Raw genomic sequence first — 22,299 nt, forward strand, 5'->3', positions numbered from 1 at the left:
AGAAGAGCTTTGTGGCTTAAATCTTGGAATGTCGATATGACTTCTAAGTCCAGATTGCTATCTCTTTCTTTCCAAGGTAATAAATTATTTGGTTCTCAGTTGGATTCAATAATTTCTACTGTCACTGGGGGAAGGGAGTCTTTTTGCCTCAGGATAAAAAACCTAAGGGTAAATCTAAAGCTTCTAACCGTTTTCGTTCTTTTTTACATAATATGGAACAGAAATTCAATCCTTCCCCAAAGGAATCTGTTTCCAATTGGAAGCCTTCCTCAAATTATCTCAAATTGGAATAAACCCCAAGTCTGCATGAAGGTGCGGCCCTCATTCCAGCTCAGCTGGTAGGGGCCAGATTAAAAATTTTCAAAGATGTTTGGATCAATTCAGTCCAAAATCATTGGATTCAGAGTATTGTCTCTCAGGGGTACAGAATAGGATTCAGAGTAAGACCGCCTGTGAAGATTTTTTCTGTCATGCATTCCAGTGAACCCAGTAAAGGCTCAGGCTTTCCTGAAGTGTGTTTCAGACCTGGAGTTATCAGGGGTTGTCATGCCAGTTCCGTTTCAGGAACAGGGTCTGGGTTTTTTTTCAAATCTATTCATTGTCCCAAACAAAGAAAATTCATTCAGACCAGTTCTGGATCTAAAGATTTTGAATCGATATGTAAGAGTACCAACTTTCAAAATGGTGACTATAAGGACTATTCTGCCTTTTTGTTCAGCAAGGGCATTATATGTCCACAATAGACTTACAGGATGCATATCTTCATATTCCGATTCATCCGGATCACTATCAGTTCCTGAGATTCTCTTTTCTAGACAAGCATTACCAATTTGTTGCTCTTCCTTTTGGCTTAGCCACAGCTCCAAGAATCTTTTCAAAGGTTCTCGGTGCCCTACTCTCTGTAATCAGAGAGCGGGGTATTGCGGTGTTTCCTTATTTGGACGATATCTTGGTACTTGCTAAGTCTTTATGTTCTGCAGAATCTTACACAAATCAACTAGTGTTGTTTCTTCGAAGACATGGTTGGAGGATCAATTTACCTAAAAGTTATTTGATTCCTCAGACAAGGGTAACCTTTTTAGGTTTCCAGATAGATTCAGTGTCCATGACTTTGTCTCTAACAGACAAGAGACGTTTGAATTTGGTTGCATCCTGTCGGAACCGTCAGTCTCAGTCATTCCCTTCAGTAGCTATGTGCATGGAAGTTTTAGGTCTCATGACTGCAGCATCGGACGTGATCCCCTTTGCTTTTTTTCAAATGAGACCTCTCCAGCTTTGTATGCTGAACCAATGGTGCATTGATTATACAAGGATATCACAGTTATTATCCTTAAATCCCAATGTTCGACTATCTCTGACTTGGTGGTTAGATCACCATCGTATTGTTCTAGGGGCCTCTTTCGTTCGTCCAACCTTGACTGTGATTACAAAAGATACGAGTCTTTCAGATTGGGGAGCTGTTTGGGGATCTCTGACAGCACAAGGGGTTTGGAAATCTCAAGAGGCGAGATTACCAATAAATATTTTGGAACTCGGTGCGATTCTCAGGGCTCTTCAGTTTTGGCCTCTATTGAAGAGAGAACCGACAGACAGACAATATCACAACTGTGGCATATGTCAATCATCAGGGTGGGACTCACAGCCCTCAAGCTATGAAAGAAGTATCTTGGATACTTGTTTTGGGCGGAATCCAGCTCCTGTCTAATTTCATCCGGGAGAGTGGTCTCTCCACCCAAATGTGTTTTCTCAAATTGTTCAGATGTGGGGTCTTCCAGAAATAGATCTGATGGCATCTCATCTAAACAAGAAACTTCCTAGGTACCTGTCCAGGTTCAGGGATCCTCAGGCAGAAGCAGTGGATGCGTTGACACTTCCTTGGTGTTATCAACCTGCTTATATTTTCCCGCCTCTAGTTCTTCTTCCAAGAGTGATCTCCAAAATCATCATGGAACAATCGTTTGTGTTGCTGGTGGCTCCAGCATGGCCTCACAGGTTTTGGTATGCGGATCTTGATCGGATGTTCAGTTGCCAACCATGGCCACTTCCATTAAGACCGGACCTTCTGTCTCAAGGTCCGTTTTTCTATCAGGATCTCAAATTATTAAATTTGAAGGTATGGAAATTGAATGCCTAGTGCTTAGTCATAGAGGTTTCTCTGATTCAGTGATTAATACTATGTTACAGGCTCGGAAATCTGTTTCTAGAAAGATTTATTATCGAGTTTGGAAGACTTACATTTCATGGTGTTCCTCTCATAAATTCTCTTGGCATTCTTTTAGAATTCCGAGAATTTTACAGTTTCTTCAGGATGGTTTGGATAAAGGTTTGTCTGCAAGTTCCTTGAAAGGACAAATCTCTGCTCTTTCTGTTTTATTCCACAGAAAAATTGCTAAACTTCCTGATATTCACTGTTTTGTACAGGCTGTGGTTCGTATCAAGCCTGTCATTAAATCAATCTTTCCTCCTTGGAGTCTTAAATTGGTTTTGAAGGCTTTACAGGCTCCGCCTTTTGAGCCTATGCATTCTTTGGACATTAAACTACTTTCTTGGAAAGTGTTGTTCCTTTTGGCCATCTCTGCTGCTAGAAGAGTTTCTGAATTATCTGCTCTCTCTTGTGCATCTCCTTTTCTGATTTTTCATCAGGATAAGTCAGTTTTGCGGACTTCATTAAAATTCTTACCTAAGTTTGTGAATTCTAACAACATTAATAGAGAAATTGTTGTCCCTTCTTTGTGTCCTAATCCTAAGAATTCTTTGGAGAGATTGTTACATTCTTTGGATGTGGTGAGAGCTCTGAAATATTATGTTGAAGCTACTAAAGATTTCAGGAAAACTTCTAGTCTATTTGTTATCTTTTCTGGTTCCAGGAAAGGTCAGAAGGCTTCTGCCGTTTCTTTGGCATTGTGGTTAAAGCTTTTGATTCATCAAGCTTATTTGGAGTCGGGTCAAACCCCGCCTCAGAGAATTACAGCTCATTCTACTAGATCAGTCTCCACTTCCTGGGCTTTTAAGAATGAAGCTTCAGTTGATCAGATTTGCAAAGCAGCAACTTGGTGGTCTTTGCATACATTTTCTAAATTCTACCATTTTGATGTATTTGCTTCTTCGGAAGAAGTTTTGGGTAGAAAAGTTCTTCAGGCAGCTGTTTCAGTTTGATTCTTCTGCTTATGATATACGTGTTTCCTTTTATTTATGAGAATAAACTTATATTTGGGTTGTGGATTAATTATTTATTTCAGCGAAATGGCTGTATTTATTTTATCCCTCCCTCTCTAGTGACTCTTGCATGGAGTTCCACTTCTTGGGTATTGCTATCCCATACGTCACTAGCTCATGGACTCTTGCCAATTACATGAAAGAAAACATAATTTATGTAAGAACTTACCTGATAAATTCATTTCTTTCATATTGGCAAGAGTCCATGAGGCCCACCCTTTTTATAGTGGTTATGTTTTTTTTGTATAAAGCACAATTATTTCCAAATTCCTTTGTTGATGCTTTTTACTCCTTTCTTTATCACCCCACTACTTGGCTGACTCTATTAAAGATTCATGGCACACAGTGCCTAACGTAGAAGGGGCCATTTCTACTCTGGCTAAGAGAATTACTATTCCTATAGAGGATAGCTGCTCTTAAGGATCCAATGGAAAAAAAAAGCTGGAGGCTTATTTGAAGATGTATGTTCATCAAGGTCTTCAATGGCAACCTGCAGTTTGTATTGCCACTGTGTCAAGTGCGGCATCTTATTGGTACGATGCCTTGTCTGATTCACTTCAGGTAGAGACTCCTTTGGAGGAGATCCAAGACAGGATTAAGGCTCTCAAGCTAGCCAACTCCTTTATTTCTGATGCTACCATACAAGTTATTAAACTGGGAGCTAAGATATCTGGCTTCGCTGTGCTAGCTCGTAGGGCGTTGTGGCTGAAATCTTGGTCAGCTGATGTTACTTCTAAGTCCAAGCTTCTGGCACTTCCTTACAAGGGTAAGACCTTGTTTGGACCTGGTCTGGCAGAAATAGTTTCTATACAAAGAGAGAAGCGCTCTACCAGGAACGAACAACAGCTCAGTGACTTGTTCTATGGCGATTTACCACCCGGAAGCAGCCTCTTTTAGACCAGTGTGCTTTTCACAGAAGAAAACTTTCCTGAAGTATATCAGTCTGATCCTGCCAAGCAAGGTCAGTCCAGCCCCGAAATACCAGGCAATTCTCCTCTGAACAAGGAACATGACAACCCTAGACGATCGTTTCGGCCTCCTATGGGCCTCGTCAGTGAGAAATAGTTTCTGACATTACTGGTGGAAAATTGTATTTTCTACCACAAGACAAGAAAAATAGACCTAAAGGACGTCAAAGTAATTTTCGTTTCTTTTCGTAACTTCAATGGAAAGTCTCTCTCCCTCTTCAAAGCAGGAATAGTCCAAGTCTTCTTGGAAACCCAATCAGTCTTGGAACAAGGGGAAGCAATCTAAGAAAACAGCAGCTGAGTCTAAATCAGCATGAAGGGTTTGCCCCCGATCTGGGATCGGATCAAGTGGGGGGCAGACTTTCTCTGTTTTATCAAGCATAGATACGAGATGTCCCAGATCCCTGGGCTGTGGACATAGTATCTCAGGGTTACAAAATGGAATTCAAGACTTTTCCTCCCAGAGGCAGGTTCCACCTCTCAAGATTATCTGCAGACCAGATTAAAAAAAGAGGCATTCTTGAATTGTGTTTGGGACCTTTCTTCCCTGGGAGTAATAGTTCCAGTTCCTGTAAGGGAACAGGGTCTAGCATTCTATTCAAATCTGTTTGTGGTTCCCAAAAAAGAGGGAACTTTTCGTCCTATTCTAAACCTAAATTATCTCAAACAAGTTTCTCAGGGTACCGTCCTTCAAAACGGAAACCATTTGTTCCATTTTTTTCTTGGTCCAAGCGGGTCAGTTCATGCCGATCATAGACTTGAAGAATGCGTATCTTCATATGTTCCCATCCACAGGGATTATCACAAGTTCCTGAGATTCGCATTTCTAGACAAACACTTTGTTGCTCTCCCGTTTTGGCCTTGCCACAGCTCCCCGAATTGTTTTAAAGGTTCTGGGGGCTCTCTTGGCAGTTATCAGATCTCGAGGAATTGCAGTGGTGCCCTATGTAGACGACATATTGGTTCAGGCGCCATCTTTTCAACTAACAAACTCTCATACAGAGATCTTGTTGTTTTTTCTACGTTCCCACAGATGGAAAGTGAATCTGGAAAAGAGTTCCCTTGTTCCAGCTACAAGGGTAGTATTCTTAGGAACTATAATAGATTCCCTATCTATGAAAATTTTTCTGACAAAGGTCAGAAAATCCAAAATTCTTTCCTCTCGCCTCTCTCTGCAGTCTACTGTTCAGCCATCAGTGGCTCAATTTATGGAGGTAATTGGTCTGATGGTCGCTTCCATGGACATCATTCCCTTTGCTCGATTCCATTTGAGAGCTCTGCAGTTATGCATGCTCAGACAATGGAACGGGGTCCATTCGGATCTGTTTCAGAGGATAGATCTAGATCAGTCGACAAGAGATTCTCTCCCGTGGTGGCTTTCTCAGGAGCATCTGTCTCGGGGCACATGCTTTCGGAGACCTCCCTGGGTGATTGTAACCACGGACACCAGCCTGCTGGGCTAGGGAGCCGTCTGCGACTCGTTAAAGGCGCAGGGACTATGGACTCGGGAGGAGTTTGCTCTCCCTATAAACATCTTGGAATTGAGAGAGATTTACAATGCTCTGATGGCTTGGCCTCAGTTGTCCTTAGCCCGGTTTCTCAGGTTCCAGTCAGACAATATCACCTCAGTGGCTTACATCAACCACCAGGGAGGAACTTTGAGTTTCTTAGCCATGAAGGAGGTGGCTTAGATTGTTCAGTGGGCGGAAGCTCACAATTGCTGTCTTTCTGCCATCCACATTCCAGGGGTGGACAACTGGGAAGCGGACTTCCTGAGCAGACAGACATTTTATCCCGGGGAGTGGGCAGTGTTCTCCAGGTTAACTCTCAAATATGGGATGCCGTCCAAGGTATGGTTCAAGGTCGAGAAATCCGCAGGCCGCCCTGATAGATGCTTTGGCGGTTCCTTGGGATTTCAGTCTGACATGTTTGCTCTCCTTCCACGAGTCATTGCTTGTATCAAACAGGAGAGAGCATCGGTAATTCTAATAGCTCCTGCGTGGCCACGGAGGATCTGGTATACAGACCTAGTGAAGATGTCATCTCTTCCACCTTGGAGGCTGCCTCTGAGGAAAGACCTTCTAGCTCAGGGTCCATTCCTTCATCCAAATCTCGTTTCTCTGAAGCTGACTACTTGGAGATTGAACGCTTAGTTCTGTCTAAGCGTGGTTTTTATGAGTCGGTCATTGAGACCATGATTCAGGCTCGCAAGCCTGTTACTAGAAAGATTTACCATAAGGTATGACGTATATACCTTTTATTGGTGCGAATCCAAGGGCTACTCTTGGAGTAGGGTGGGATTCCTAGGATTTTGTCTTTTCTCCAGGAAGGTCTGGGGAAGGGATTGTCAGCCAGTTCTTTGAAGAGTCAGATTTCTGCATTATCTGTTTTGTTGCATAAGCTTCTGGCGGATGTGCCAGATGTTCAATCCTTTTGTCAGGCCCTGGTCAGAATCAGGCCTGTGTTTAAGTCTGTTGCTCCTCCTTGGTGTCTTAATCTTGATCTTAAAGTTTTGCAGCAGGCTCCGTTTGAGCAAATGCATTCCATGGATATTAAGTTGTTATCTTGGAAAGTTTTGTTTCTTATTGCTATTTCTTCTGCTCTGAGGGTCTCAGAACTCTCTCGGCTTTGCAGTGTGATTCGCCTTACCTTATTTTTCATGCTGATAATGCAGTTCTTCGTACTAAAGTGGGATTTCTCCCGAAAGTGGTTTCAGATAGAAATATTAATCAGGAAATTGTTCCTTCTCTATGTCCTAATCCTCCTTCTCATAAGGAATGTTTGTTACACAACTTGGATGTTGTGCGTGCTCTAAAAATTTACCTTTAGGCGACTAAGGAATTTCGCCAGTCCTCTGCCCTGTTTGTTTGTTTTTCTGGAAAGCGTAAATGTCAGAAAGCTACTGCTACTTCTCTTTCTCTCTGGTTAAGAATTGTATAATTTGTATTGCTTATGAGACTGCTGGTCACCAGTCTCCTGAGAGAATTACGGCTCATTCCACGAGGGCTGTCTCCTCTCTTTGGGCTTTCAAAAATGAAGCTTCTGTGGAACAGATTTGAAAGGCTGAAACTTGGTCCTCTCTGCTTACTTTTTCGAAATTTTACAATTTTTATACTTTTTGCCTTGGCTGACGCTTCTTTTGGGAGGATGGTTCTTCAAGCGGTCGTGCCTTCGGTTTAGGTCCGCCTGTCTTGTTATCCCTCCCTTGTCATCTGTGTCCTCTAGCTTGGGTATTGGTTCCCACTAGTTGGACTCTCCATATCTTAGAAAAGAAAACAAAATTTATGCTTACCTGATGATAAATTTGTTTCTTTCTGGATATGGAGAGTCCACGACCCCACCCTTAAATTTAAGACAGTTATTTTTTTACTAAACCTCAGGCAGCTCCTACACCTTTGTGTTATTCCTTTTTTCCATTTTCCTTCGGTCAAATGACTGGGGATTATGGGTAGGGGAGTGACACCTAACAGCTTTGCTGTGGTGCTCTTTGCCGCCTCCTGCAGGCCAGGAGTGATATTCCCACTAGTAATTGATGATGTTGTGGACTCTCAATATCCGGAAAGAAACAAATTTATCAGGTAAGCATAAATTTTGTTTTTAAATAGAAGTAAATTCAAAGGTCTTTTAAAATTGCATGCTGTATTTGAAACATAAATGTTTAATTTTTTCTTTCATGTCCCTTTAAAGGGCATTAAACACTAAATACATTTTATAAGCATGGTACTAGGTTAGTCCTCGTCCCCTCTAGTCATGGGTGCCGCCATATTGAAATCTATCTTTCACTGCATTCCAGTGCTGATGTGTTTGCACATGTGCAGCAACTCTCCTTCAGATACCTGCAGTGTAACCTAGGTTCCCAAATGGTAGAACCCATGATTACAGGGAGATCTATTTAGTGTTTAGTGTCCCTTTAAGCATACACTTCAGAAACAAATATGGTGAGACTCAATGTGCCTTTCAGTTCTTATCTGCTATTACAGTGTAAGCTTCTATGGAATAACGCTAGGTAAAATACTAATGGAATTCTGTATTTGTATATACAGTGATGATGAGATGTAAAGGAAGTTTGTAACCTGATACTCTGGACAGAAGCTGAATTTACAGTTTATATTCTGCAGGTTTTGAAGCGTCAAGGATATGACGAGGGCTGTGATATCTGGAGCTTGGGCATCCTTCTGTACACTATGCTGGCAGGGTAAGTTCTAAATATACCTATAAACAATAGCAGTTTGGTGTATGTACTTTGCTATTTTGTCCCACTCCTCCAGGACCAGTAAATACAGTAGATTTGCATAATCAACAAATACATGATAAAAAGACAATGCAATAGCACATAGGGGTCGATTTTATCAAGCTGAGGCAGACAGGGGCACACATACGCGCCCCTGTCTGCCGCAGCTCGCCTCTGCCGGAATTCAGCATTGCACACAAGCACTATTTTGTGCTCGCGTGCAATACCGCCCCCTGCCCGTGCACAGCCAATCATGCGCAAGGAGGCATTGAAATTTGCCATCTAAGAGGTGGCGAAAGTTTAGGGAAATATGACTGTAGGTTCTCTTGTGAGAACCTGCAGCTGTAGCGGGGCGAAGGGGTTGATAAATCGACTCCTTAGTCTGAACTTCAAATGAGTAGTAGATTTTTATTCTGACAAATTTCAAAGGTATGTCTATTAACACTCCTCCTGTATCATGTATCAGCCAATCACAAATGCATATACGTATATGCTGTGAATTCTTGCACATGCTCAGTAGGAGCTGGCGACTCAAAAAGTGTAAATATAAAAAGACTGTGCACATTTAGTTAATGGAAGTAAATTGGAAAGTTGTTTAAAATTACATGCTCTATCTGAATCCTTAACGTGATTGTAAACTTTAATGAATTAAAGGCCAGTATTAAATAATACTCTTAAAAACAGGGGCACTTTAATTCATTAAAGTTTACAATGATGCTTATTTTTTAAAATACTTACCTTTCCATTATAGTAAACATAACGCCGATCCTCCGCCCACATCTGCTGCTTCATTAGCAGATCGATGACAAATCCGGCTTCCTCCAATCGTTGTGCATCCTTTGGCGTCCAGCTCGTGGGATAACACAGCAATTGGAGGAAGCCGGTTTCGTCATCGATATGCTAATGATGCAGCAGATGCGGGCGGAGGATCAGCGTTTACCAAAACGCAAAGGTAAGTATTTAAAAAAAATAAGCAACGTAAACTTAAATGAATTAAAGTGCCCCTGTTTTTAAGAGTATTATTTAATACTGGCCTTTATCTCAGGCCTTTAATTCAGGCCAGTATACAATCGCTTAAAAGTTTCATTTTGACTTGAGTGTCGCTTTTTTAAACTGACTTAATGTGAACTGAAAATGTAGGTAAGTATAATCTTTTTATATAGTTTCCCTCACCATATTAGTCATTTATATTTTACTCGAATGCCTTTGTATAGAAGCTGTGACTGTCCCACAAATGACCTTAACCAGTTATGGGATTGCTTAGAGCAGGGGGCACACTCATTTACAGCTAGACTTAACTGGTCAGAATTAAGGGCATTAAAATAGAGCAAATTTGTTGTACTTGTTGATTGTGAAGCTATAACAGTTTAGTACTTTTAACAGTGTTCAGATGATCGGAATTTCAAACTGCTAGTAATGTTCAGCCACAGTCTTTTCTTTCTCTGTGGTGGATTGTTCCATTTCTTTACAGAATATCATCTTTATTTAATGGAAACGCTTCTACTACTTAGCCTAGAATGGTTACAGGCATCATCACTTAAAACGGAAATAGTGAGGAAAAAATATTCTATAAATTGCAATTAATGTTAGTGGCAAAGATCATATTGGTAGGAAATTAAAATTTAATTTCCTTGTGCTCAGTCTGGGCACGCCACTGGGATTGGTTTAAGTGCATTTGAAAAGAAAAAAAAGATATGTATTATGACTTTATAATCTTACAGTATTGCATTGTGGGATAGATTGAGTTGCCTTCATATTAGAATATGTCCCAGGAAATAGACTGTGATTGTCAACAGTCCATAACAGATATGTAATTATCCCACGAAAATAGAGCCATCAATTCCACTTGTATTTGTCCAATTTTGTCTTGTCTCTTATAAGTTTTGTATCATTGTTTTATTTAAACAAATTGTATCCATGGACGGTGTCTTGCGGAATATGTTGGCACTTTATAAAGTATAATAATAATAAAAGTGCAGATACTGTTAATGTTGTGGACACAAATCTACATGACATGCTGGTGTGACGTGTGCCAACTTATGTGTGGATTAGTAGATATGCTTTTGACACTGAAGTTTGAATTTCAGCAATAGGGCATGGATTCACTGGAAGCTGTAGGAGGATCCTAGGTTCCCTTAGAACTGAAAGGCCTCTGTGGCATATTTATTTGGGAAGCATTGGTGTACAATGTTAAAGAGAGATTATATGTAGTAATAGTTTGCAATATACTTATTTATTTGGTCCATTTTTCATATACTTTAAAGGGACATTAAACCCAAAATTTTTCTTTCATGATACAGATAGAGAATACGATTTAAAAAAAAAAATTCCAATTTACGTCTTGTTTCAAATTAGCTTTGTTTTCTTCTTTGTTGAAGAGATATCTAGATAGGTAGTGTGCGCTATGGAGAGCACTACATGACAGGCAATAGTGTTACCATCTAGTGCGCTTGCTAATGTAAAACATTAATGCAAAACTGTTGTCACATAGTGCTTCAGACACGTGCACACTCCTGAACTTAACTTTCTGCTTTTATACAAAAGATAACAAGAAAACTAAGAAAATGTGATATTATAAGTAAATTGGAAATTTTTTAAAAAATGAATGCTCTTCCCGAATCATGAAAAAAAAATTGTGGGTTTCATGTCCCTTTATGAAAATTATGGGCTTTTCAATTCTGGTAACCTGATTGGACGAAGATACTACGTCACACGTTATTTTGCTCGGCGTACTGTGTTGATGTAAAACCTGCGTCCAACACTCTTGCGTGTGCTGCAATCTCCGCTGTCAGCTTTGACTGCAAAGACTGCAGCCAAGGGGCAGAAGGCAGATCACTGAAACAGACAGTGACACTGAAAACCTTTATTAATAAATTTAAAAAAATATTTAGATATATAAGTCCAGACAATGTGCACTCCAGATAATGTATAAACAAATGCCTTGGGTGCTGATCAATTATAAGAATAGCACTCCAAAGGTCTTATAGCAAAGTGGTCACTTTTATTAGTGAACGTTTTCGGGTCACACTTAAGTCTGAGGACGGGTCGTTTGTGACCCGAAAACGTTCACTAATAAAAGTGACCACTTTGCTATAAGACCTTTGGAGTGCTATTCTGTTTGTTGTCTATAAATACAGTGTATGTATATATGTTTGTGTGTGTGTATATATATATATATATATATATATCCATACACTAGGTACTGGCTGATAGCTGCAATTACCTAATATGGCTGCTACTAGTGAGAGGGGTGAGAGAGAGCTTTTTAGGAGGAAACAGGGAGGTTGGAGGGAGGGATCCTTTACAGTGCAAATAATTCCACAGGAGTGAGCACACTATATGACACATGAACTAGAACTGTCAAAATGCACTGAGATAAAAGGCGACCTTCAAGGGCTTAGAAATTAGAAATGTGAGCTTACCTAGGTTTAGCTTTCAGAAAGAATATCAAGAGAACAAAGCAAATTGGAAAGTTGTTTAAAATTGCATTCCCTATTTGAATCATGAAACTTTAATTTTGACTAGACTGTCCCTTGAAAAAAGCCCTTAAACGTCATGCTGGCAGACTGTCTGCCAGTACCTCAGATGGTGGTGACCAGTGTGGGGGGACGGAGGGAATAAAGCTGTTTGGGAGGGATCAGAAAGCAATCAATTTAGTGGGAGGGTAATAGGGATGGGCGAATGTGTAAATTTTCGAATGTTAGAACGAATGTTATTACCGAAATTCAAATTATAAATCCGAATGTTTATAAGAACGAATATTCTTGAAAATTATATATTTGAATGCTATTTACAGTTTTCGAATGTCACTTTCAAATTCAAATGTTTATAATTAGATTGAATGTCCACATTCGAAATTTCGAATTTAACATTCTATTTAACAAATACTATTCAGAAGTTCAATAGTTAATTTCGTAGGGAGGGAATCTAGTAAATTGATACACAATAGATACAAATATATCATTTTGAATGTTTCTATATAGAATATTGCATAATTCGAATATTACATTTAAAGAAAACATTAGAAATACTATTACAAATATAAATTCAAATTTTTCAAAAAGAATATTTTCGAATGTAATCATAAAATTCGAAACCGAGCATTCGAAAATCGAATGTTAGAATGTTATGTATACATTCGAAATTCGATTCGAACTAACGAATGTGTTAAAATTTGTTTCGTTTTTTGAATGTTGCGAAACATTCGCCCATTCCTAGAGGGTAATAAATACACTGCAATATGACCCTTGCTAGCTAACTAATTAACCCTTTCACTTGCGGGAAAATTCTAATTACTAAAAAGCAATGACAAAGCCTTGTATGTCTGCTATTTATAAACAATGGGGATCCTAGAGAATCTTTTAGAACCATTTGTGTTATGATTGCACAAGAGGTATGTAAATAATTTCAGTGAGAAATCCAAAGTTTGTGAAAAAGAAAACATATTTTTTTTATATAAAATCGCATTTGCTGGTGAATAGGTGGCATGAAATATTCCAAAATGGGCCTAGATTAATACGCTGGGTTGTCTACTACAAAAATATATAGTTTTGATAGGAAAATAAAAAAGTCTCTTTCTGTTTAAATGGAGTGATAGCAAAATTGCTAAAAAAAATCCAGTATTTTGGGCACGTTTTTGTCTGAAATTCCCAGTAGCAAAGGAAATAAAGTGGATTCATTTTTTAACTGTCCTCAGCAGAGAAGGTGACATCCATTGCTTTATGGACACTTACATTTTATAATTCTTTTTATAATACATTTTAAAGGCTAATCTTTACTTAAAGGGACAGTGAACACCAGAGTTTTTGTTGTTTAAAAAGTAAGATAATCCCTTTTTCTTCTGTTATGTGTGATCAGTCCACGGGTCATCATTACTTCTGGGATATAACTCCTCCCCAACAGGAAATGCAAGAGGATTCACCCAGCAGAGCTGCATATAGCTCCTCCCCTCTACGTCAGTCCCAGTCATTCTCTTGCACCCAACGACTAGATAGGATGTGTGAGAGGACTATGGTGATTATACTTAGTTTTTATGACTTCAATCAAAAGTTTGTTATTTTACAATAGCACCGGAGCGTGTTATTACTTCTCTGGCAGAGTTTGAGGAAGAATCTGCCAGAGTTTTTTACTATGATTTTAACCGGAGTAGTTAAGATCATATTGCTGTTCTCGGCCATCTGAGGGAGGTAAAGGCTTCAGATCAGGGGACAGCGGGCAGATGAATCTGCATTGAGGTATGTAGCAGTTTTTATTTTCTGAATGGAATTGATGAGAAAATCCTGCCATACCGTTAAAATGACATGTATGTATACACTTCAGTATTCTGGGGATGGTATTTCACCGGAACTACTCTGCTAAAGGTCACTAATACTTTTAATAACTATTTATCATGCTAAACGTTTTTGCTGGAATGTAGAATCGTTTACATTGCTGAGGTACTGTGTGAATAGATATTTGGGCATTATTTTCCACTTGGCAGTTTTTTGCTTGTAATTGTGACAGTTTCGTTTCTCTTCACTGCTGTGTGAGAGAGGGAGGGGCCGTTTTTGGCGCTCTTTACTACGCATCAAAAAATTCCAGTCAGTCACTTTTATTTTTTCTGCATGATCCGGTTCATCTCTGACAGATCTCAGGGGTCTTCAAACTTCTTTGAAGGGAGGTAACTTCTCTCAGCAGAGCTGTGAGAATTCTTATAGTGACTGTGCATAAAAACGTTGCTTTGTACTTTTTATGTCAAATTTAATTATTGTTATTTTACTAATGGGAACAAACCTTTGCTAAGAGTTGTGTTGTTTTAAAGTTTGATGCTATAACTGTTTTTCAGTTCATTATTTCAACTGTTATTTAATCGTTTAGTACCTCTTTGAGGCACAGTATTTTTTTGCTAAAAAAGATTATAACCAAGTTGTAAGTTTTTTGCTAGTGTGTTAAACATGTCTGACTCAGAGGAAGATATCTGTGTCATTTGTTCCAATGCCAAGGTGGAGCCCAATAGAAATTTATGTACTAACTGTATTGATGCTACTTTAAATAAAAGTCAATCTGTACAATGTGAACAAATTTCACCAAACAGCGAGGGGAGAGTTATGCCGACTAACTCGCCTCACGCGACAGTACCTGCATCTCCCGCCCGGGAGGTGCGTGATATTATGGCACCTAGTACATCTGGGCGGCCATTACAGATAACATTACAAGATATGGCTTCTGTTATGACTGAAGTTTTGTCTAAATTACCAGAACTAAGAGGCAAGCGTGATCACTCTGGGGTGAGAACAGAGTGCGCTGACAATGCAAGGGCCATGTCTGATACTGCGTCACAGCTCGCAGAGCATGAGGACGGAGAGCTTCATTCTGTGGGTGACGGTTCTGATCCAAACAAATTGGACTCAGATATTTCAAATTTTAAATTTAAATTGGAGAACCTCCGTGTATTACTAGGGGAGGTCTTAGCAGCTCTTAACGATTGTAACACCGTTGCAATACCAGAGAAACTGTGTAGGTTGGATAAATACTTTGCGGTACCGGCGAGTACTGACGTTTTTCCTATACCTAAGAGACTAACTGAAATTGTTACTAAGGAGTGGGATAGACCCGGTGTGCCGTTCTCACCCCCTCCAATATTTAGAAAGATGTTCCCAATAGACGCCACCACTAGGGACTTATGGCAGACGGTCCCCAAGGTGGAGGGAGCAGTTTCTACTTTAGCTAAGCGTACCACTATCCCGGTGGAGGATAGCTGTGCTTTTTCAGATCCAATGGATAAAAAGTTAGAGGGTTACCTTAAGAAAATGTTTGTTCAACAAGGTTTTATATTACAACCCCTTGCATGTATCGCGCCGATTACGGCTGCGGCAGCATTTTGGATTGAGTCGCTGGAAGAGAACCTTAGTTCATCTACGCTAGACGACATTACGGACAGGCTTAGAGTCCTTAAACTAGCTAATTCTTTCATTTCGGAGGCCGTAGTACATTTAACTAAACTCACGGCTAAGAACTCAGGATTCGCCATACAGGCACGTAGGGCGCTGTGGCTAAAATCCTGGTCAGCTGATGTGACTTCTAAGTCCAAATTACTTAATATACCTTTCAAGGGGCAGTCTTTATTTGGGCCCGGTTTGAAAGAAATTATCGCTGACATTACAGGTGGTAAGGGCCACGCCCTACCTCAAGACAAAGCCAAAGCTAAGGCTAGACAGTCTAATTTTCGTCCCTTTCGGAATTTCAAAACAGGAGCAGCATCAACCTCCACTGCACCAAAACAGGAAGGAGCTGTTGCTCGTTACAGGCAAGGCTGGAAGCCTAACCAGTCCTGGAACAAGAGCAAGCAGGCCAGGAAACCTGCTGCTGCCCCAAAGACAGCATGAACCGAGAGCCCCCGATCCGGGACCGGATCTAGTGGGGGGCAGACTCTCTCTCTTTGCCCAGGCCTGGGCAAGAGATGTTCAGGATCCCTGGGCTCTAGAGATCATATCTCAGGGATACCTTCTAGACTTCAAATTATCTCCCCCAAGAGGGAGATTTCATCTGTCAAGGTTGTCAACAAACCAGATAAAGAAAGAAGCGTTTCTACGCTGCGTACAAGATCTGTTAATAATGGGAGTGATCCATCCGGTTCCACGGTCGGAACAAGGACAAGGGTTCTACTCAAACCTGTTTGTGGTTCCCAAAAAAGAGGGAACTTTCAGGCCAATCTTAGATTTAAAGATTCTAAACAAATTCCTAAGAGTTCCATCGTTCAAAATGGAAACTATTCGGACAATCTTACCCATGATCCAAGAGGGTCAGTACATGACCACAGTGGATTTAAAGGATGCTTACCTTCACATACCGATCCACAAAGATCATCACCGGTACCTAAGGTTTGCCTTCTTAGACAGGCACTACCAGTTTGTAGCTCTTCCATTCGGACTGGCTACGGCTCCAAGAATCTTCACAAAGGTTCTGGGTGCCCTTCTAGCGGTACTAAGACCGCGAGGGATTTCGGTAGCTCCGTACCTAGACGACATTCTAATACAAGCTTCAAGCTTTCAAACTGCCAAGTCTCATACAGAGTTAGTTCTGGCATTTCTAAGGTCGCATGGATGGAAGGTGAACGAAAAGAAGAGTTCTCTTTTTCCTCTCACAAGAGTTCCATTCTTGGGGACTCTTATAGATTCTGTAGAAATGAAGATTTACCTGACAGAAGACAGGTTAACAAAGCTTCAAAATGCATGCCGCGTCCTTCATTCCATTCAACACCCGTCAGTAGCTCAATGCATGGAGGTGATCGGCTTAATGGTAGCGGCAATGGACATAGTACCTTTTGCACGTCTACACCTCAGACCGCTGCAATTATGCATGCTAAGTCAGTGGAATGGGGATTACTCAGATTTGTCCCCTACTCTGAATCTGAATCAAGAGACCAGAAATTCTCTTCTATGGTGGCTTCATCGGCCACACCTGTCCAGGGGGATGCCATTCAGCAGGCCAGACTGGACAATTGTAACAACAGACGCCAGCCTACTAGGTTGGGGCGCTGTCTGGAATTCTCTGAAGGCTCAGGGACTATGGAATCAGGAGGAGAGTCTCCTTCCAATAAACATTCTGGAATTGAGAGCAGTTCTCAATGCCCTTCTGGCTTGGCCCCAGTTAACAACTCGGGGGTTCATCAGGTTTCAGTCGGACAACATCACGACTGTAGCTTACATCAACCATCAGGGAGGGACAAGAAGCTCCCTAGCAATGATGGAAGTATCAAAGATAATTCGCTGGGCAGAGTCTCACTCTTGCCACCTGTCAGCAATCCACATCCCGGGAGTGGAGAACTGGGAGGCGGATTTCTTGACTCGCCAGACTTTTCATCCGGGGGAGTGGGAACTTCATCCGGAGATCTTTGCCCAAATACTTCGACGTTGGGGCAAACCAGAGATAGATCTCATGGCGCCTCGCCAGAACGCCAAACTTCATCGCTACGGGTCCAGATCCAGGGATCCGGGAGCAGTTCTGATAGATGCTTTGACAGCACCTTGGAACTTCAGGATGGCTTATGTGTTTCCACCCTTCCCGCTGCTTCCTCGATTGATTGCCAAAATCAAACAGGAGAGAGCATCAGTAATTCTAATAGCACCTGCATGGCCACGCAGGACTTGGTATGCAGATCTGGTGGACATGTCATCCTGTCCGCCTTGGTCTCTACCTCTAAGACAGGACCTTCTGATACAGGGTCCATTCAAACACCAAAATCTAACTTCTCTGAAGCTGACTGCTTGGAAATTGAACGCTTGATTTTATCAAAACGTGGTTTTTCTGAGTCGGTTATTGATACCCTGATTCAGGCTAGGAAGCCTGTTACCAGAAGGATTTACCATAAAATATGGCGGAAATACCTATACTGGTGCGAATCCAAAGGTTACTCCTGGAGTAAGGTTAGGATCGCTAGGATATTGTCCTTTCTACAAGAAGGTTTAGAAAAGGGTTTATCAGCTAGTTCATTAAAGGGACAGATTTCAGCTCTGTCCATCTTGTTACACAGACGTCTGTCAGAAAATCCAGACGTCCAGTCCTTTTGTCAGGCTTTAGCTAGGATCAAGCCTGTATTTAAAGCTGTTGCTCCACCATGGAGTTTAAACTTAGTTCTTAACGTTTTACAGGGTGTTCCGTTTGAACCCCTTCATTCCATTGATATAAGAATGTTATCTTGGAAAGTTCTGTTTTTAATGGCTATTTCCTCGGCTCGAAGAGTCTCTGAGTTATCAGCCTTACATTGTGATTCCCCTTATCTGATTTTTCACTCAGACAAGGTAGTTCTGCGTACTAAACCTGGGTTCTTACCTAAGGTAGTCACTAACAGGAACATCAATCAAGAGATTGTTGTACCATCCTTGTGTCCAAATCCTTCTTCAAAGAAGGAACGTCTTCTACACAATCTGGATGTAGTTCGTGCCCTCAAGTTCTACTTGCAGGCAACTAAAGATTTTCGCCAAACTTCTTCCTTGTTTGTCGTTTACTCTGGACAGAGGAGAGGTCAAAAAGCTTCTGCTACCTCTCTCTCTTTTTGGCTTCGTAGCATAATACGTTTAGCCTATGAGACTGCTGGGCAGCAGCCTCCTGAAAGAATTACAGCTCACTCCACTAGAGCTGTGGCTTCCACTTGGGCCTTTAAGAATGAGGCCTCTGTTGAACAGATTTGCAAGGCTGCAACTTGGTCTTCGCTTCATACTTTTTCCAAATTTTACAAATTTGACACTTTTGCTTCTTCGGAGGCTATTTTTGGGAGAAAGGTTCTTCAGGCAGTGGTTCCTTCTATATAATGAGCCTGCCTATCCCTCCCGTCATCCGTGTACTTTTGCTTTGGTATTGGTATCCCAGAAGTAATGATGACCCGTGGACTGATCACACATAACAGAAGAAAACATAATTTATGCTTACCTGATAAATTCCTTTCTTCTGTTGTGTGATCAGTCCACGGCCCGCCCTGTTTTAAGGCAGGTAGATATCTTTTAAATTATACTCCAGTCACCACTTCACCCTTGGTTACTCCTTTCTCGTTGATTCTTGGTCGAATGACTGGGACTGACGTAGAGGGGAGGAGCTATATGCAGCTCTGCTGGGTGAATCCTCTTGCATTTCCTGTTGGGGAGGAGTTATATCCCAGAAGTAATGATGACCCGTGGACTGATCACACAACAGAAGAAAGGAATTTATCAGGTAAGCATAAATTATGTTATTATCCATTCCCCAATTTTGCATAACCAACACTGTTATATTAATACACTTTTTACCTCTGTGATTACCTTGTTTTTTAAGCCTCTGCAAACTGCCTCCTTATCTTAGATTTTTTTGACAGACTTGCATTTTAGCCAATCAGTGCTGGCTCCAGGGTAACTTCACGTGCATGAGCTCAATGTTATCTATATGAAACACATGAACTAATGCCCTCTAGTGGTCAAAATGCCTTCAGATTAGAGGCCGTCAAAGTCTAAGAAATTAGCGTATGAACCTCTTAGAATTAGATTTCAACTAAGGATACGAAAAGAACAAAGCAAATTTGGTGATAAAAGTAAATTGGAAAGTTGTTTAAAATTACATGCCCTGGTATTCTCTGGACATCCTTAAGGGAGAGGTTCCGGAGGAGGAGCTAAGCGCACGTTGCAGAGTGCTGGCTCAGAGAACTCCAGTCCCTAAGCTTTTTGGCAGAGCCTTTCCCGCGCCTCACCCCAAGCACCTGGGGTAGCTACCTGGACAGCCTGCTACATCGCTGCCGGAACCTAGGCAGTGGAAAACTTAACCCACTACACTGACAACGGTCAGATTAAAAGGAGTTACATCCCCTAAAGAACACTGCAAGACACGGAGGTTTTCTTTTTTTTTTTACTTTAAAACATATTCCCCTTGCTGTACTACCCCCTCTCCCACCGTTGCTGCGTGAGAGGTGGGTAGGAGTAAAATATATTTTACAAAGACATTCTCCGGAGTTGGAATTAAACATTGCCTACACTTCCAAAGGCATAATTAGGCGGAAAGTCTACAAACAATATCGGCTGGTGTCTCCCAGTAAGCCTTTGAGGTGTTCCCAAGGTGCTCCCGGAGGACCCATATCTAAACTGCCGAGGTGCAGAACAGAGGGGAAAAGAAACTAAAAGCCAACTCTTATTAATTACAATGGCTCTCAAAATGGGTAGAACAGCCTGAGACTTCACGAACCCAGCGGAACTTACCGGAGTCATATCCCTGAACCAGGTCCGGAGATTGGAGGCGTCATCTGAAGGAGCCGCGGCGCATTTGCTGAAGCGTAAGAGACGTCGACCGGAACACTCAACATAGTGCGACCTGGATATCGCTACATGTGAGACACGGTGGTTGTGTTTTTCGCCGGCGACGACTTCAGCTTCACCTTACCTGTCTCCCCTCCTCTCCCACCGGTGCTGCGTGAGAGGAGGTGAAGGGACTGCTCCAGAGCCCAAAAATTCCGGGTGAATACTGCCTCAAGATAAGTTGCCTTTTCTTCTCCTCTCACGGTACTTACCCTACATAGGAGGAGGGTGCCCTGTTGAATCACTGGCACAACTTTCCTATGTACATAAGTACGAAGAAACAGAACGGCTGGGGGTAAAGTATTGTTTTTTTCTTTCTCTCCTATGGTCTATTAGAAACTGCCACAATCAGCTTTTTCAAGTTATATCTTTATAAGGCTCTTAACAGCAGGATAAAATTAAAGGAAGAATTAATATGAAACAATACTGGACAAAATAATGATGACTGCAATACAGTACTGATATATTTACTTAAGAAAGGAGAGACGCTCTGCTAAAGCAACATCTTCCGTGTTTTTTTTTAAATTTGTAACTAATTTTCTTTTGCAGATCTTTTTTTTTTTTTTTTTTCTTTTTTTCTCCTTGGGAAGTTTGGTTGATGTATTGTAATTGAATTTATCTGTGTTCTTTCTCTTCTTTCCTAGCTGTAGATTCAGAACAGCATAAGTTCTCTATAAAATAATAATTGCAAGCTGAGATTTGCAATATATACTGATACATTGTAGTAAACTGTACCTATACTCTGTTTTACATAAGTAATGGTAATGCAAGTTTAAAATAAGTACAGACTACCTCAAAATTACAGATGTAATATTCTATACCTGTTAAAGGGATACTAACGCCACATTTTTTTCTTTCGTGATTCAGATAGAGCATGCAATTTTAAGCAACTTTCTAATTTACTCCTATTATCAATTTTTCTTTGTTCTCATGTTATCTTGATTTGAAAAAGCAGTAATAAAAGGTTAGGAGCCAGCCCATTTTTTAGTTCAGCACCTTGGTAGAGCTGCTGATTGGTTTGCTACATTTAGCCACAAATCAGCAAGTGCTACCCATGTGCTGAACAAAAAATGGTCCGGCTCTAAAGCCTACAGTACTGCTTTTTCAAATCAAGATAGCATGAGAACAAAGAAAAATTGATAATAGGAGTAAATTAGAAAGGTGCTTAAAATCTCATGCTCTATCTTAATCATTAAAGAAAAAAATTGGGTTTAGTATCCCTTTAAGATCCTATGTATTAGAGGCTATTTATGGATAAATTTAGGGCATAAGCTCTCTTACTTAGCTAATTGTAGGCACCATTTCTAATATCTTATAATATTTATTTGTAACAGGTATTATGGATGTGCAAATACAGGAGATATTGTGTACATAATCTCAACCTGCTAAGCTATAGATAGCCTTAAAGTGTTATTATGGTAGAGAAACTGGGAAAAATATTTAGATTAATAAATCTGTCTTAAGTATATTTTTAGGTACAAACTAGAAAGGGAAGGGGAAATTAGCAGGAACTAGAAGGAATACTTAAAGGGAGGAGTGAAGAACCATAAAGAAAATTGTTTTATTGAGCATAAAAAAGATTCTGCATGAAAACCCCAAAGTAAATAACAGTTCAAGGTTTAATCAAGGAAGGATGATATAATACTGGTAACTTACCCAATTTATTTAATTATTTACTTGCAAACACTCCTTTGGTTTATAACTCATTAGGAGTGGTTAAGTTTTTTGAGGTTGGCTAACAGGATTAATTAAAAAAAAGGAAGAGAAAAGGAAAGAGTTGGGTTCATACCCTGCTAAAAAGCGGTTCAAAAAATTCCTTAAGAATTTGGTAAAATACTATATTCCGGTGTCCATTGCATTAGCTAACTGAATTTTTTCAAGCAAAGCCAACATAAGGGCTATATATCATAGATTGGCTGATAAGATTAGAGTAGGAAGGTTAGTGTCCTAATTTTGTAAAGAGCAAAGCTCATAATTGATTTATTATAGGCTTGTCTATCTAACTTTAGGCAGAATTTCAGTAACACAGGGTTTAATATAGTAACAATAACAGGAGACCTAAAGCTTATCTTATCCGGCCTGACTAGGATAC

The 22,299-nt window shown here is 40.5% G+C and overlaps 1 protein-coding gene across 3 annotated transcripts in view; it reads left to right on the forward strand.

Moving 5' to 3' along the window:
- RPS6KA1 (ribosomal protein S6 kinase A1) overlaps window positions 1-22,299 on the forward strand; it is a 562,802-nt gene that overhangs the window by 512,133 nt on the left and 28,370 nt on the right. For all 3 annotated transcript variants that reach the window (XM_053706981.1, XM_053706983.1, XM_053706982.1), the window contains one exon: window positions 8,303-8,379. In XM_053706981.1, the coding sequence (XP_053562956.1) occupies window positions 8,303-8,379 (77 nt within the window). The remainder of the gene's footprint in view (window positions 1-8,302; window positions 8,380-22,299) is intronic.

The sequence above is a fragment of the Bombina bombina genome, chromosome 3 (genome assembly GCF_027579735.1).
Source record: "Bombina bombina isolate aBomBom1 chromosome 3, aBomBom1.pri, whole genome shotgun sequence".
In the NCBI taxonomy this organism is placed as follows: domain Eukaryota; kingdom Metazoa; phylum Chordata; class Amphibia; order Anura; family Bombinatoridae; genus Bombina; species Bombina bombina.